We start from the raw sequence: 15,344 nt of genomic DNA on the forward strand, positions 1-15,344 counted from the left end.
TAAAATCTGTCCTTCAGTAGCTGTCCGTCTTCTTTTCTTTTGCGCCTCAGCCTAGAGCATCTAGATAGATGGCTATATAAATGGCTATTATTATCATTATTAAAGGCAGTGGACACTATTGGTAATTACTCAAAATAATTATTAGCATAAACCCTTCCTTGGTGACGAGTAATGGGGAGAGGTTTATGGTATAAAACAATGTGAGAAACGGCTCCCTCTGAATTCTCCACGAATTTGATTTCGAGACCTCAGATTTAGAACTTGAGGTCTCGAAATCAACCATCTAAACGCACACATCTTTGTGTGAGAAGGTTGTTTTTTTCTTTCATTAGAATCTTGCAAGTTCGATGACCGATTGAGCTCAAATTTTCACAGGTTTGTTATTTTATGCATATGTTGAGATACACCAACTGTGAAGGCTAGTCTTTGACAACTACCAATAGTGTCCACTGCCTTTAAGGATTGTGGACAGTATGATGACAGTCAGTAGTAAGAAGTGCAATATTTCAATCAGTATGCTCAGAGCATCTTCAGGACACCTCAGACTTTTGTGATGCATTTTGCTGAACCGGTATCTTCGTAACTACAGAATTACCTGTAGAACACAACAGGGCCCAATTTCATAAAGCCTGTAAGCACAAAAATTTAAAGCGCAAAATAAAACTACCTTGCTGAGCAAAAATAGCTAACCAGCCAGAATACCATACAGCTACCATTGCTGCGACTTGGAACCCCACTTACTTCTTGCTTAGCAAAAAAAACTGCTTGGCAGAATTGTCTGCTGTAACAGCTTAATGAAATTCGCCCCAGTACTTTGATGCTAAACTGACCATGTTTGAAGACCCCTACTAGGAGGGATCGATCCGCATCTTCATCCCACCAACCGATCGGAGGTTCACCCTCGGGTAACACCATCGACAACGGTAACTCACTAAAGTAAAAGACAATCAATAAATCAAATCAATCAATCAGTCAGTCAATCACAGCAAAGACTTGGATCTAGCGAGTTGGTAAAAAAAAAAGCATTTGAAACAGTTTGTTAAAGGCAGTAGACACTATAGGTAATTGTCAAAGACTAGCCTTCACAGTTGGTGTATCTCAACATATATGCATAAAATAACAAACCTGTGAAAATTTGAGCTCAATCGGTCATCAAACTTGCGAGATAATAATGAAAGAAGAAAAAACCCTTGTCACACGAAGTTGTGTGCGTTTAGATGGTTAATTTCGAGACCTTGAGTTCTAAATCTGATGTCTTGAAATTCAAATTCAAGGAAAATGACTTCTTTCTCGAAAACTATGGCACTTCAGAGGGAGCCGCTTCTCACAATGTTTTATACCATCAACCTCTCCCCATTACTCGTCACCAAGAAAGGTTTTATGCTAATAATTATTTTGAGTAATTACCAAAAGTGTCCACTGCCTTTAAAAAATGCATTTTGTTAGAAAGATGTTTTAAAAGTAGAATATTATACAAATAATGAATGTTTATGAGTGCAATGGTGCGAATATGTTCATGAGTTGAAAGATGGAATGTTCTATTCAACGAGGCGGAGCCGAGTTGAATGGAACATTCCAGCTTTCAACGAATGAACATATTCGCACCATTGCACGAATGAAAAACATTCATTATTTGTTTTATATAACATCCAAGTAGATCTTTGTCATTTTGATTGAAAGATACAACTTTCAAAACAAACAAAGCGTAGGCCTACAATTTTTAATTGTAGAAGCCGAATGCTAGTAATTTTACTAATTTTTATGCCTTGCAGTAACACTGCTGCAGCGTTACCAAAGGCATGCGCACGCAGTGATGTTTTTACTCGGCTTTTTCGTTCCATCGCTGGCAGCGTGCAATGGTACTTTTCGGATGGAACGAAAAAGCATGAGTGACTCAGCGTGCAATGGTACTTTTATTTGCTATCACGTGACGGACAATCCTCCAATCAAATGGCAAGGATCTGCTTGGGTGTTATATAAAATGATCTGACACACATATATGTGTCGAACTTGCGTGGTTTTCCTTTTACTTTGCGAACTAACCCGGTCGGCAAAATTTTGACTCCATAAAATGGCATCTCTTTTAAGGGGGCTGTGTCGTCACGATCAATTCACAAGTGTCCAACCACTGGTCCTTGGGAAGCAAAACACTTTCAAAACTAAGTGAACTTTCCTAAAACTGTTTCCAGACTTACTTCAGTCATGTTGCAAGCAATGCTTTACAACAAGTCTAGTAAAAAAAATACCTGGTTTCTCTTGATCAGAATTGCAGAACATTTTCAACAGTGAGTTGTTATACTCTCAGCCAGTAAGTGTGTTTGTTTGTTTATCATCATTTCAAGAGATATGTCTAGGATATACTGTGACTGAAATGCAGCCTATGTTGCTCCACATTTGATTTACCTGAACTATGTACAAAGCCAAATATAGGCTGCTTAAAGGCAGTGGACACTATTGGTATTACTCAAAATAATTATTAGCATAAAACCTCACTTGGTGACAGCTAATGGGGAGAGATTGATGGTATAAAACATTGTGAGAAACGGCTCCCTCTGAAGTGCCATAGTTTTTGAGAAAGAAGTAATTTTCCACGAATTTGATTTCGAGACCACAGATTTAGAATTTGAGGTCTCGAAATCAAGCATCTAAACGCACACAACTTCGTGTGACAAGGGTGTTTTTTTCTTTTATTATTATCTCGCAACTTCGACAACCAATTGAGCTCAAATTTTCACAGTTTGTTATTTTATGCATATGTTGAGATACGCCAAGTGAGAAGACTGGTCTTTGACAATTACCAATAGTCTCCAGTGACTGTAAGAAATATTTTTTTTAAAAGCTGCAACCTATCCACCTTAAGCAAAACAAGTAGCTCAGCATGAAACAATTTTGCAAACCCTTATAAGGTTACCCCATCATGCACACCACCTTTCCACCTTTGTCGGGTTTCATGTTTATTCTTGCTAAGCATCACTTGTCGAGCTATTTGTTCTGTTTAGGCCCAGTCTATAAAATATGGCCAAGGGGCTGAAGTCAATAAAATAAACATTAAAGTAAATCGTACCTTGCCTCACAACCATCCGCTATTCTCTCCATCATGTCACCTATGACCTCTTGCTTCAAGTAGTACAATAGTCTCACACGCAGCAGCACCCTGCAAGAAACCAACAAGGTCACTAGCTATAAAGATGGGCAATAATGACACCAAACCTTACCCCAACTCCAGGCCTAGTATAACACTGAGGCACTAGCTATAAAGATGGGCAATAATGACACCAAACCTAACCCCAACTCCAGGCCTAGTATAACACTGAGACACTAGCTATTAAGATGGGCAATAATGACACCAAACCTAACCCCAACTCCAGGCCTAGTATAACACTGAAGCACTAGCTATAAAGATGGGCAATAATGACACCAAACCTAACCCCAACTCCAGGCCTAGTATAACACTGAGGCACTAGCTATAAAGATGGGCAATAATGACACCAAACCTAACCCCAACTCCAGGCCTAGTATAACACTGAGGCACTAGCTATAAAGATGGGCAATAATGACACCAAACCTAACCCCAACTCCAGGCCTAGTATAACACTGAGACACTAGCTATAAAGATGGGCAATAATGACACCAAACCTAACCCCAACTCCAGGCCTAGTATAACACTGAGACACTAGCTATAAAGATGGGCAATAATGACACCAAACCTAACCCCAACTCCAGGCCTAGTATAACACTGAGACACTAGCTATAAAGATGGGCAATAATGTCACCAAACCTAACCCCAACTCCAGGCCTAGTATAACACTGAGGCACTAGCTATAAAGATGGGCAATAATGACACCAAACCTAACCCAAACTCCAGGCCTAGTAAAACACTGAGGCACTAGCTATAAAGATAAGCAATAATGACACCAAACCTAACCCCAACTCCAGGCCTAGTATAACACTGAGGCACTAGCTATAAAGATGGGCAATAATGACACCAAACCTAACCTCAACTCCAGGCCTAGTACAACACTGAGGCACTAGCTATACAGATGGGCAATAATGACACCAAACCTAACCCCAACTCCAGGCCTAGTATAACACTGAGGCACTAGCTATAAAGATGGGCAATAATGACACCAAACCTAACCCCAACTCCAGGCCTAGTATAACACTGAGACACTAGCTATAAAGATGGGCAATAATGACACCAAACCTAACCCCAACTCCAGGCCTAGTATAACACTGAGGCACTAGCTATAAAGATGGGCAATAATGACACCAAACCTAACCCCAACTCCAGGCCTAGTACAACACTGAGGCACTAGCTATAAAGATGGGCAATAATGACACCAAACCTAACCCCAACTCCAGGCCTAGTATAACACTGAGGCACTAGCTATAAAGATGGGCAATAATGACACCAAACCTAACCCCAACTCCAGGCCTAGTATAACACTGAGGCACTAGCTATAAAGATGGGCAATAATGACACCAAACCTAACCCCAACTCCAGGCCTAGTAAAACACTGAGGCACTAGCTATAAAGATGGGCAATAATGACACCAAACCTAACCCCAACTCCAGGCCTAGTACAACACTGAGACACTAGCTATAAAGATGGGCAATAATGACACCAAACCTAACCCCAACTCCAGGCCTAGTATAACACTGAGGCACTAGCTATACAGATGGGCAATAATGACACCAAACCTAACCCCAACTCCAGGCCTAGTATAACACTGAGGCACTAGCTATAAAGATGGGCAATAATGACACCAAACCTAACCCCAACTCCAGGCCTAGTACAACACTGAGACACTAGCTATAAAGATGGGCAATAATGACACCAAACCTAACCCCAACTCCAGACCTAGTATAACACTGAGGCACTAGCTATAAAGATGGGCAATAATGACACCAAACCTAACCCCAACTCCAACTCCAGGCCTAGTATAACACTGAGACACTAGCTATAAAGATGGGCAATAATGACACCAAACCTAACCCCAACTCCAGGCCTAGTATAACACTGAGGCACTAGCTACAAAGATGGGCAATAATGACACCAAACCTAACCCCAACTCCAGGCCTAGTAAAACACTGAGGCACTAGCTATAAAGATAAGCAATAATGACACCAAACCTAACCCCAACTCCAGGCCTACTATAACACTGAGGCACTAGCTATAAAGATGGGCAATAATGACACCAAACCTAACCCCAACTCCAGGCCTAGTATAACACTGAAGCACTAGCTATAAAGATGGGCAATAATGACACCAAACCTAACCCCAACTCCAGGCCTAGTATAACACTGAGGCACTAGCTATAAAGATGGGCAATAATGACACCAAACCTAACCTCAACTCCAGACCTAGTATAACACTGAGACACTAGCTATAAAGATGGGCAATAATGACACCAAACCTAACCCCAACTCCAGGCCTAGTATAACACTGAGACACTAGCTATAAAGATGGGCAATAATGACACCAAACCTAACCCCAACTCCAGGCCTAGTATAACACTGAGGCACTAGCTATAAAGATGGGCAATAATGACACCAAACCTAACCCCAACTCCAGGCCTAGTACAACACTGAGGCACTAGCTATAAAGATGGGCAATAATGACACCAAACCTAACCCCAACTCCAGGCCTAGTATAACACTGAAGCACTAGCTATAAAGATAAGCAATAATGACACCAAACCTAACCCCAACTCCAAGCCTAGTATAACACCGAGGCACCGTCCCTGGTATAGGCCTTGGTGCCCCTTCAATTTTTTTTAATAAAGCTTCTCTTGAAAAAAGAAAAATCAACCGAAACGCCCTTTACAAAATGAAATTGACTAGCTCTTGATCAGAATTGCAGAACCTTTTCATCAGCGAGTTGATAAAACACTCAGCTAGTGTGTGTGTTTGTTTGTTTATCATCACTTCAAGAGATATAGATGAGACTATGAAGCATCTGAGAATTTCGAGGCTTGCATGTTCAACTGAGGTTAGAGACTTGTAAAATGTCCCCCTAGTTTCATAAGGTCTCTATTCATTGGAAAAATGAGTTAAACTTTGGAGTTTGATCCCTTCTTGACCGATATGGATCAGACGAGGTGATGGACTGAAGAAATCCACTGCTCTAAAATGCACTTCACGACAGGGACTTATTTTCCTATACTCAGAACAGGACCTACTTGTTACAGTGTCTCTTGAGGTGGTTCTTGTACCCTTGGTCCGTGAGCAGCGTCTCGGGATCCTGATCCCTGGCGTTGAAGTCATACTCCAAGATAGCAGGAACAACATCTTCCTCTTTCTTGGGCTTCTTGGACTTGCGGCCACGAGGCACCGGAGCAGACAGACCTTGAGAGAAAAACAAACTTTCACTTAAGTGTGTGTTTTTGTGTTACATTAGGGCTCAACTTCAATGCACTGCTTTTGCTGGAATAATTCATGGCTCAAAAAAAAAGAGGAAGTTTTCAAAGTGCTCACCTAAGTGAGCGCAATCATAAAACTATTTCAAGAATTGTTTCACTCCCGTTGCAAGCAATGCTTTACAACTATTTTTGTCTGGAATGTGGGTACTTTTTTCTCTTGATCAGAATTGCAGAACATTTTCAACAGTGAGTGTTTAACTCTCAGCTAGTTTGTGTGTTGTGTTTGTTTATCATCATTTCAAGAGACACGTTTGTGAAACATTGTGTTCCCTCCCTACTTTTTATTTTTAATTGGGAACCATCTCAGTTCTGAAAACACTAGAACTGTCCTGCCTATTAACTACTACCCTTCCAACTTAGTAATTTCACTTAGTGGATCGAGGGGACTTCAAGATAAAAACTTCAATGCCGTGGAGTGAGTTCTAGCTTGCTATAGTAATAGTCAATGCATACCTTTGTGGTTTCTGTAGTCTTTGATAGAGCCGTCCGGGGCCGGAGTGACCAGGTCCCAGATGAAGCTCTTGATGTTCTCATCTCCCTTGTAGAACTTCAGACAGAAGATCAGCTGTGTAAAGATTGACGATAAAAATAGTCAAAAAAGTGAACAAAGGGTTGAATTCACAAAAAGGCTAAAACAAAATTCTACCGTCTCACAAAGAAAACCTTTGAAGAACAATACACATATAACAAGGCCTTGTGCCACTTCCAGAATGAGTCTTTGGTGTTCAACCTCTAAATTGTTTCATTATGATTGTTCTGTAACTTTTAAATAACTTATTGTAATGTTTTTTTCTTCTTGATACAATTGTCAATTATTATTTGTGTCAATGTTTTGCAATAACTTCAAACTAAATGGTCCCAATTCTTACACACAAACAAGTTTTCCACGTATCACTCAAACCATGCCTGATTTAACAGCTATGGCTTGGTGGCTGGATGATAATGCATTAAAGCATAGGTTGCCATTAGCAACAGCTGCAGCCACAGCTGCCAAGTCCGACACGGCTATTTGATCAATTGAAACCAAAAGAAAAGTTTGACTCCTATTATCAGTGACAAACCCCCAAAAAGGCACCGGAGCTGACATACCTTCAGAGAGAAACACATTTTCATCTTAAAATGTTTTTTTTTGTGTGTCAAATTTCGGTTTCATGGCACTGCTTTTGCTAAAAATCATTCCACAAATAAAAATGTTCCTTGGGAAGTTGCAGCCGATTTTCACAAAACCCTAGGATCAATCCTACCTTAGAGGATGGTTCAATGCATCGTATTATGATCTTAAGATTAGTCCTACGTTAGGTAGAGTTTAGTGCGATCGACAGGAGGACACTTTTAAAACTAAGTGAGCTTTCCTAAAACTACTTCCAGGCTTGTTTCCGTCCTGTTGCAAACAATGCCGTACAACAACTTGAGTTGCAAATATACCTGGTTTCTCTTGATCAGAATTGCAGAACATTTTCAACAGTGAGTTGTTATACTCTCAGCTAGTTAGTGTGTTTGTTGATTTTTCATCATTTCAAGAGACATAATAGGTCCAGGAAATATTGAGTTCCCTCCTACTTTGCATAACATTTGCCAGATAACCCCAATGTAAGGAAAACCCATGCGATCAGGTAAGGTTTGAAAATCCCAATCTCCATGTGTCGGGAGGAGAAACCACTGAGACAAACTCACCATTGTTCTTGAGATGGCCTCTACGTCTTTCTCACCCAGAGGTCTCTTGAATCGAGTCGTCATCAGGACATCTTCCCATCTACCCCACCTTCAGAATGAAAAAAAAAGCCATTTATTTAAAGGCACTGTTATTTTAGGATACAAATACTTTTGTTCCTTAGGGAACTGAGACTCATGGGAAAGAGACAATGTGCTAATTGCTAACAAAAATACACTATATCAAGAGGAGGTTAAGCTTGGGCGATATCGATTTATTTTATTCACGATATATCGCCGACAATATATCGCGATATTCGATATAATTGCGATTAATGAAATTTGACATCATCAGTCTTCAAACTCCAAGTGAAAGTTGTAGAAGAGACAGTCATAGCTTAAGAGAGGTGTTCTAATGACCTATTCTTCTGGTTTTACTCCAAACCTATGGGGTGCAAGATGTCTCAGCTAGCAAATACATCGCGATATTTAAACGATATTGCGATATATCGCGATTATCGCGATTATTGCGATATATCGCGATATATCGATATTTCGATTAAAACCAAATCCATCCAATATCGAAATCGTTTCCAAATTAATATCGCGATATTCGATAATATCGTGATATCGCCCAAACTTAGAGGAGGTGACCTCATAAAGGGGTAAATTTCTTGCTTATTTCAAAAGTCCTGTGAAAAACACTACTTAGTAAAAGCAGTTTTTAAAATTCAACCGTCTAGGTATTGGCAGGTGGTCTTTCGGTAAGATAACCAAATATCAGTTGAATAGACAACAATCTGCAGTTCAGATCAGCACTTTAAGAGGTTCTAATCACGTTAATCAGCTGAAACACGGATAAAGTTAAATCATCACTTCCAAACTGCAGTCTCTCTTAATTTTCAAGATTTGTTGTTTTCTTTTCACACACTAAGCTTATGAACAAAATGCTGTCAGTGTATGTGCCATTCATGGGATGGAGATATAAATGATACTTGGGCTTCACCTACAGGCCATTCCTGTCCACTAATAATGCGAACCTCCAGCATTATGCTATAAATTAATTTGGATTTAGAAGAGTTCATCTTTTGATGTCAGCTTACCCATACAGTGCAATCTAAAAAAAATTGATTTATTTTCTATTAGGCTGAATTTATAGTAGACCTTATAGTAAGATTATTTAGAAGTAAGAGTTCTGTTCGGATGGCAGCTTACCCGTATGTAAGCAGACCCTTCTCCACACGGAAACACTCCAGCCTGGTCCAGCCAGACTGCAGCTGGCTCTTGCAAGGCTTTACCATCTTCATGGCCACAGCGGGCGCCCCAGCGGTAGCCGCTGCCGAAGAAGAAGCCTTGTGGCCCTTCTGCTCCGCCTTCTTGGGCAGGGCCGGTTGGTCCTCGTCGCTGTCCTCGTCGTTGCTGGTGAACTCTACCATCTCGTCCAGGTTGCCAAAGCGACGGGTTTGTTTACGTTTTCTGGGCTCGTTGATCACATGACTTTCCTGATGGAGGTTAATTGAAAAGAATTTCCTCGTTACTTGTTGACTAATTATTCTGTCATATATAGAGAAGTAAACCTGAATCCATATTTCTGAGTCAAATATTAGGCTGGTGCTATGGGCCCCTACTCAAGGTCATTTTTTCCGAGGCAGACCACAAACCACCTATGAGGATACCTTGTGCCAGGACTCTGGACTGCGTTTGGAAGAGCTGCGTACGGTAAGCTTGGGCGATATCGATTTATTTTATTCACGATATATCGCCGACAATATATCGCGATATTCGATATAATCGCGATTAATTAAATTTGACATCATCAGTCTTCAAACTCCAAGTGAAAGTTGTAGAAGAGACAGTCATAGCATAAGAGAGGTGTTCTAATGACCTATTCTTCTGGTTTTACTCCAAACCTATGGGGTGCAAGATGTCTCAACTAGCAAATACATCGCGATATATCGCGATATATCGCGATATATCGATATTTCGATTAAAACCAAATCCATCCGATATCGAAATCGTTTCCAAATTAATATCGCGATATTTGATAATATTGTGATATCGCCCAAGCTTAGCGTACAGCAATGGAGGACCAGCGTGTTTGAATGAATGAATGAACTCACAGTCTTAGCCTTGGTGCCCTTGAAATCTTCCCATACACTTTTCGAATATCTAATGGAAGTGCTGCTTCTAAAATGAAAATGGCCTTGCCCAAAGATGAAATTCCAGGCATGGGCTCGATTTTATAAAGAGCTAAGATTGATCTTACCCCCAAATCAATCATACTTGTGATGTCACAATACAAATCACTATGGTTATTTTATCAACAATTTATCACAAGATGAATTTTAGTGTTAGTGCTTTTTGAAATTGAGCCCAGAGCCAAATTTCATAAAGCCTGTAAGAAACAAAAACTTGCTAAGCATAGACAAAAATCGCTTAGCGGAAACTGGTAACCAGATTTAGGTCCATAAAGTTGACATTGTTGTGAATGGTGCCCCACCCATTTTTGCTGAGCAAAGAAATTTGTTAAGTAGCATTTTCTGCTTAACAGCTTTATGAAACCGGGCCCAGATCACAGAAACAATTATCTCCCCTTTGAAAACTCACCCTTTTCTTCATGGCCTCCACATCCAGCTCTGCCTTCTTAGCCCACTTGTCCCAGAAATCTGGGTCGTCTAGTTTAATATCTGACCTCTGATCAGCCGCCAGGGCAAAGCTGGCCTTAGCAAACAGTGACCCCTTGACCCCGCCCTCTATCTTCATGACCTTTGTCCGTCGTTGAAGGATCATCTCGATGTCCTCTTCGCAGAACTTGGAGGCGGCGTCGTCGTCATCCATGATGGCGCCGTACGCTCCTTTGCGTAGGAGGTCCTCGATCTCCTTCTTGGATAAGGGTTGCTGTTGCTGAAATGTCAAATCAAAACTGGGAGCGTCAGTTATTCATCTACAAGTCCAATCTGTTAATTTCTGCTCTCAAGCCTGTATGCTTCTTTTTTGAAAGGGCAAAGGAACCATTGCATTTTCTGGAGCATCTCAAGGGCCACCAAGGGTACCAGGGGCATGGAGGAAATCACCTCCACTGCCCTCTGTGCTCTAGTTAACCCTGACTTTGAAATTGCAAATTGAGAGTTGCTTCGTCTAAATCAGCGTTAACTGAGTAAGCATTAATCAGCAAATGGCCTTTGTGATATTTGCTTAAAATCTGCAGTTCAGATCAGCACTTTAAGAGGTTCTAATCACGTTAATCAGCTGAAACACGGATAAAGTTAAATCATCACTTCCAAACTGCAGTCTCGCATCCACTGTTCGAGGGTATCTCTAAAAAAGAAATTGTTAAATTCCGATACTTTTGACTTGTGTGTAAATGCTCTACTTACTTTATTAAATACATCTAAAAATTCTTATGATGATTATCAGGCATGCCAGTGGCTCTTTCCTTCAGAGCCTGAAAATTTGTTATGAAGGAAAACGGGTCACTGCCCCCTCCCTCAGACCAAACAACTATAAAAAACAGTTTTTTTTTAATAAAACATAAAGATAAAGAAAATTCGGAGAAAAAGAAAAATCAGGGAATATTTGAAGAAAAAAAAAAACGGAATTCCGGCAATAGCCGGAAAACTGGCATCCCTGGATTATTTAAAAAAGAATTTCACCCCAAATAAAATCTTTAGGGTCGGCCCGTTTAAAAAAAATTTTTTTTTTAGGGGGGGGGGGGGGGGGGCTTACCGGTGTAGTAGTAGAAGCGGACTGGTTATCACCACGCATGGATTGCAGCACAGCCTTGTCCAGGCCAAGTTTCATGCTGGCCTTGTCAAACATCTCACGCTCGTAGGAGTTACGTGTTATCAGGCGGTAGATCTTCACGGACTTGGTTTGCCCGATTCTATGGCAACGGGCTTGGGCCTGTTTGGAGAAAGAGAAAACATTTAAGTAAGTGGGACGGTAAATGGGAAATAGGATATGGGAATTAAGGGCATTGAATGGTGAGGTATCAATACCTATTAGGTTTGCGGTAACACCATGTGTGTATCTATTTGCTTGGTATATTTTGTTCTTTGGGGAAATTGTCTTGCTTTTTATATTCTACTATCGCAGAGTAGATTTTTCGGAATTCAGGAGACTTCTCTACTACAGCAGAGCAAATTTTTTTCAGAATTTGGGAGACTTATCAGTTCTGAAAAGAATCGTCCTGCTTTGTAACTACTACCTGGGTGGCAGGTGGGTAAATCGGCCACGACAACTACTGCCACATTAGTGGATCGAAGGGAAGGTACGAAAAGGGAAGAGGGAGGTAACAAGGAATCAGATCCTACTTACTTGAAGATCGTTCTGAGGATTCCAGTCAGAGTCAAAGATGATACAGGTATCTGCCGCTGTTAGATTGATTCCAAGCCCTCCAGCTCGGGTACACAGTAGAAAGACAAATCGATCAGAATCTACCAAGAGAATGGAACCAACAATATTATTACATTTCTGGTAAGGAAACTAAGGATGTCTCATAAAGTGAACTTAACGAACAGAGTGCTTGCTGTTTGAATTACAAATAACAGGGTTAACTCCAAGTCCTCTGTGTTTTTTTGGTGTGCATTACCAACCCTAGTCAAGGGACCAATGGCTTAATGCCCCATCCGAAGGACAAAGCAATTATGGTAAAGTATCTTTCTCAAGGACGCAAATGTCAAGACTGGGATTTGAACCCACAATCTGATTAGAACAACCAGAGCCCAAGTCCGGTGCTGTCACCCCCCCCACCCTGTCTTACAAAAACTAATCCATAAGTACCCAGTTTTTTCTTTTCTCATACCTGGTTTGCTGAATCTGTCGATGGCAGCTTGTCTCATGTTGCCTCGTACCCTTCCATCAATCCTCTCAAAGGGGTATCTGCAGGAATCATGTACAATTACAGTTACAGGGTGGCACTCTGGATTTAATAAGAACATCTGAAAATCTGCAATGCTTGATTGACAACATTTTTATATGAGAGTCGATGGTGACAAAAACTTTGAAAGTAGGATCCAAATTAAATGAGGCTTGTGGAAATAATTGTGTTTCCACCTTTTGGTAGCCTCTGTAATTTCAAGTATCCTCAGCACTAGATCAAAGAGCAGGATTTCTATACATCTGAATAAAATAACAGCTATTTTTGTCACCAAGCAGACATAAAAAGGTCTAGGGTGCGCTTCGCAGACGTAACCCAAAACTTTTTCTGCCAACTGCCAGTGATCAAACAATGACAAGTTCAACCGAAACAGTTACTGATTACGAATGCGAAAACGAATCCCTAAATGTGGACAATAGTCTGCCATTCCTTGATCTCAATTTACCTCCTCTGCACCAAGTAGTCCTCCAAGATGTCCAAGCAACGAATCATCTGACTGAAGATGAGGACCTTGTGACCACCTTCTTTCAGTCTTGGCAGCAGCTTGTTAAGGAGCACCATCTTACCAGCGGATTGAATCAGCGCCCTCATGTGCATTGTCAGCTCCAGGTTGATGGGCTGGGTGGCAATCTCCACCATGATTTGCTCTTCGGCGCCTTCGAGTGTCAGGGGGAGGAGATATATAGAAATTTAAAGGCAGTGGACACTATTGGTGATTGTCAAAGTCTAGCCTTCACAGTTGGTGGATCTCAACATATGCATAAAATAACAAACCTGTGAACATTTGAGCTCAATCGTTTTCGTGGAAAATTACTTCTTTCTGGAAAACTATAGCACTTCAGAGGGAGCCGTTGTATACCATGTTTTATACCATCAACCTCTCCCCATTACTTGTCACCAAGAAAGGTTTTATGCCAATAATTATTTTGAGTAATTACCAATAGTGTCCACTGCCTTTAATACAATTTATACAATTTCAATTGCTTCTCCTATTATTTTCATGACAAAAGAAACAGGACAAAATTTGCGCAGAGCTGCGCAGCTACAAAAAGTAGCTAAGCACAAACAGATTTTGCTGACAAATTTTACTAATCGCATGCCTCAAAATGAAAGTGAATGACGGTATCAACTGACCAGGCAAAATTGCTAAAATACCAATGCATTGAAAGTGAACAACATTTTAGCCGTATTTTTTACCAATAAAATGGCCAGAAAACCTTTCGTAGATGTGTCTATCAATAAGGTACTAAAACAAAGATTTATACCCAAGCAGGGACCAACTTCATGAAGCTGCTTAAGCACAACAAGTAGATAAGCACAACACAACAAGGATTACTGGAACAAGGTTACCTGCCAATCAACCATGCCACATGTAGGGCCACTGATTTTCCGCGATCGCGGAAAACGGACGGAATTCGCGGAATCCGCCCTTTGAAACGGAAAACGGGTTTTCAGAAAATTTGATTTTTTTTTTTTTTTTTTTTTTTTTCTTGACGCCAAAACTATTGAAATTGCATTCTTTATTAAGATTCTTTTTGTTAAACTAAAAAGGCATCAGAAATCAGACCATTAAAAAGTACGAGATCGTAACCGTGGATCATTCTGTTCTACTTCACACCATCCTCAATGTTTACACACATGATGTACACACGTTGTTAACATGGTTAAGCGAAGGGCATTATTCGCGGCACGTTTTAAACATTTTTTGTTCACCCAAATTGCATTTTCTCCCTCTCTTTTACCAACAATATAATACACAAACTAGCTTACCTATGATCTATAAGAACACATACAATGTTTTTTCATCTCGGAAAGGTCTAAAATAAAACCGTAAACTGTCAACATTCTGTCGCCAAAGCGAAAACAAAATGGCTGACATTTTGTTTGTGGATGGAGAATGGTCACGTCCATAGACTTGTTCCCAAGTCTTTGATCATGCTGAAACAGCGCCCTCTTGTGGATACACTCCTGTCATTAGCCTACAATGTGGCTGATGCAGAGAATCAACTGCAGTTTTAGACTTGGAATCAAGTCTATCACATCATGTGCATTGAAACTGCAGTCACAGTGCAACCTTTTTAGAACAGCAGTATACAAAATAATCCACAATTATAAAAAAAAGTATTTTTTTGAAATTTGTCAGTTCAAATGAACATTTTACGAAGTCAACAGTGCAACTTATCTCAAATTGATTTTTATAAGTGTGTCCCTGGGTATTAAACAACCTTTTATCTAATTAAAAAAACATGAAACGGAATTTTTTGTGCCTGAAACAGAATTCATGTTTTTGCCAAACGGAATTTGCACTTTTCTGAAACGGAAAATCAGTGGCCCTACACATGTACTATTGGTGACTGGTATTCCGCTCATTTATGCTAAGCAGTCAATTATAT

General features: G+C 40.4%; 1 protein-coding gene across 3 annotated transcripts in view; it reads right to left on the reverse strand.

Moving 5' to 3' along the window:
- LOC117289595 (chromodomain-helicase-DNA-binding protein 8-like) overlaps positions 1-15,344 on the reverse strand; it is a 43,893-nt gene that overhangs the window by 13,153 nt on the left and 15,396 nt on the right. For all 3 annotated transcript variants that reach the window (XM_033770792.1, XM_033770793.1, XM_033770794.1), the window contains exons 16-26: positions 13,397-13,607; positions 12,877-12,953; positions 12,390-12,508; positions 11,799-11,975; positions 10,680-10,976; positions 9,288-9,574; positions 8,097-8,184; positions 6,876-6,987; positions 6,183-6,348; positions 3,065-3,154; positions 831-931 (exon numbers count right to left, since the gene is read on the reverse strand). In XM_033770792.1, the coding sequence (XP_033626683.1) occupies positions 831-931; positions 3,065-3,154; positions 6,183-6,348; positions 6,876-6,987; positions 8,097-8,184; positions 9,288-9,574; positions 10,680-10,976; positions 11,799-11,975; positions 12,390-12,508; positions 12,877-12,953; positions 13,397-13,607 (1,725 nt within the window). The remainder of the gene's footprint in view (positions 1-830; positions 932-3,064; positions 3,155-6,182; positions 6,349-6,875; positions 6,988-8,096; positions 8,185-9,287; positions 9,575-10,679; positions 10,977-11,798; positions 11,976-12,389; positions 12,509-12,876; positions 12,954-13,396; positions 13,608-15,344) is intronic.

This window comes from Asterias rubens, chromosome 4 (assembly GCF_902459465.1).
Source record: "Asterias rubens chromosome 4, eAstRub1.3, whole genome shotgun sequence".
In the NCBI taxonomy this organism is placed as follows: Eukaryota; Metazoa; Echinodermata; class Asteroidea; order Forcipulatida; family Asteriidae; genus Asterias; species Asterias rubens.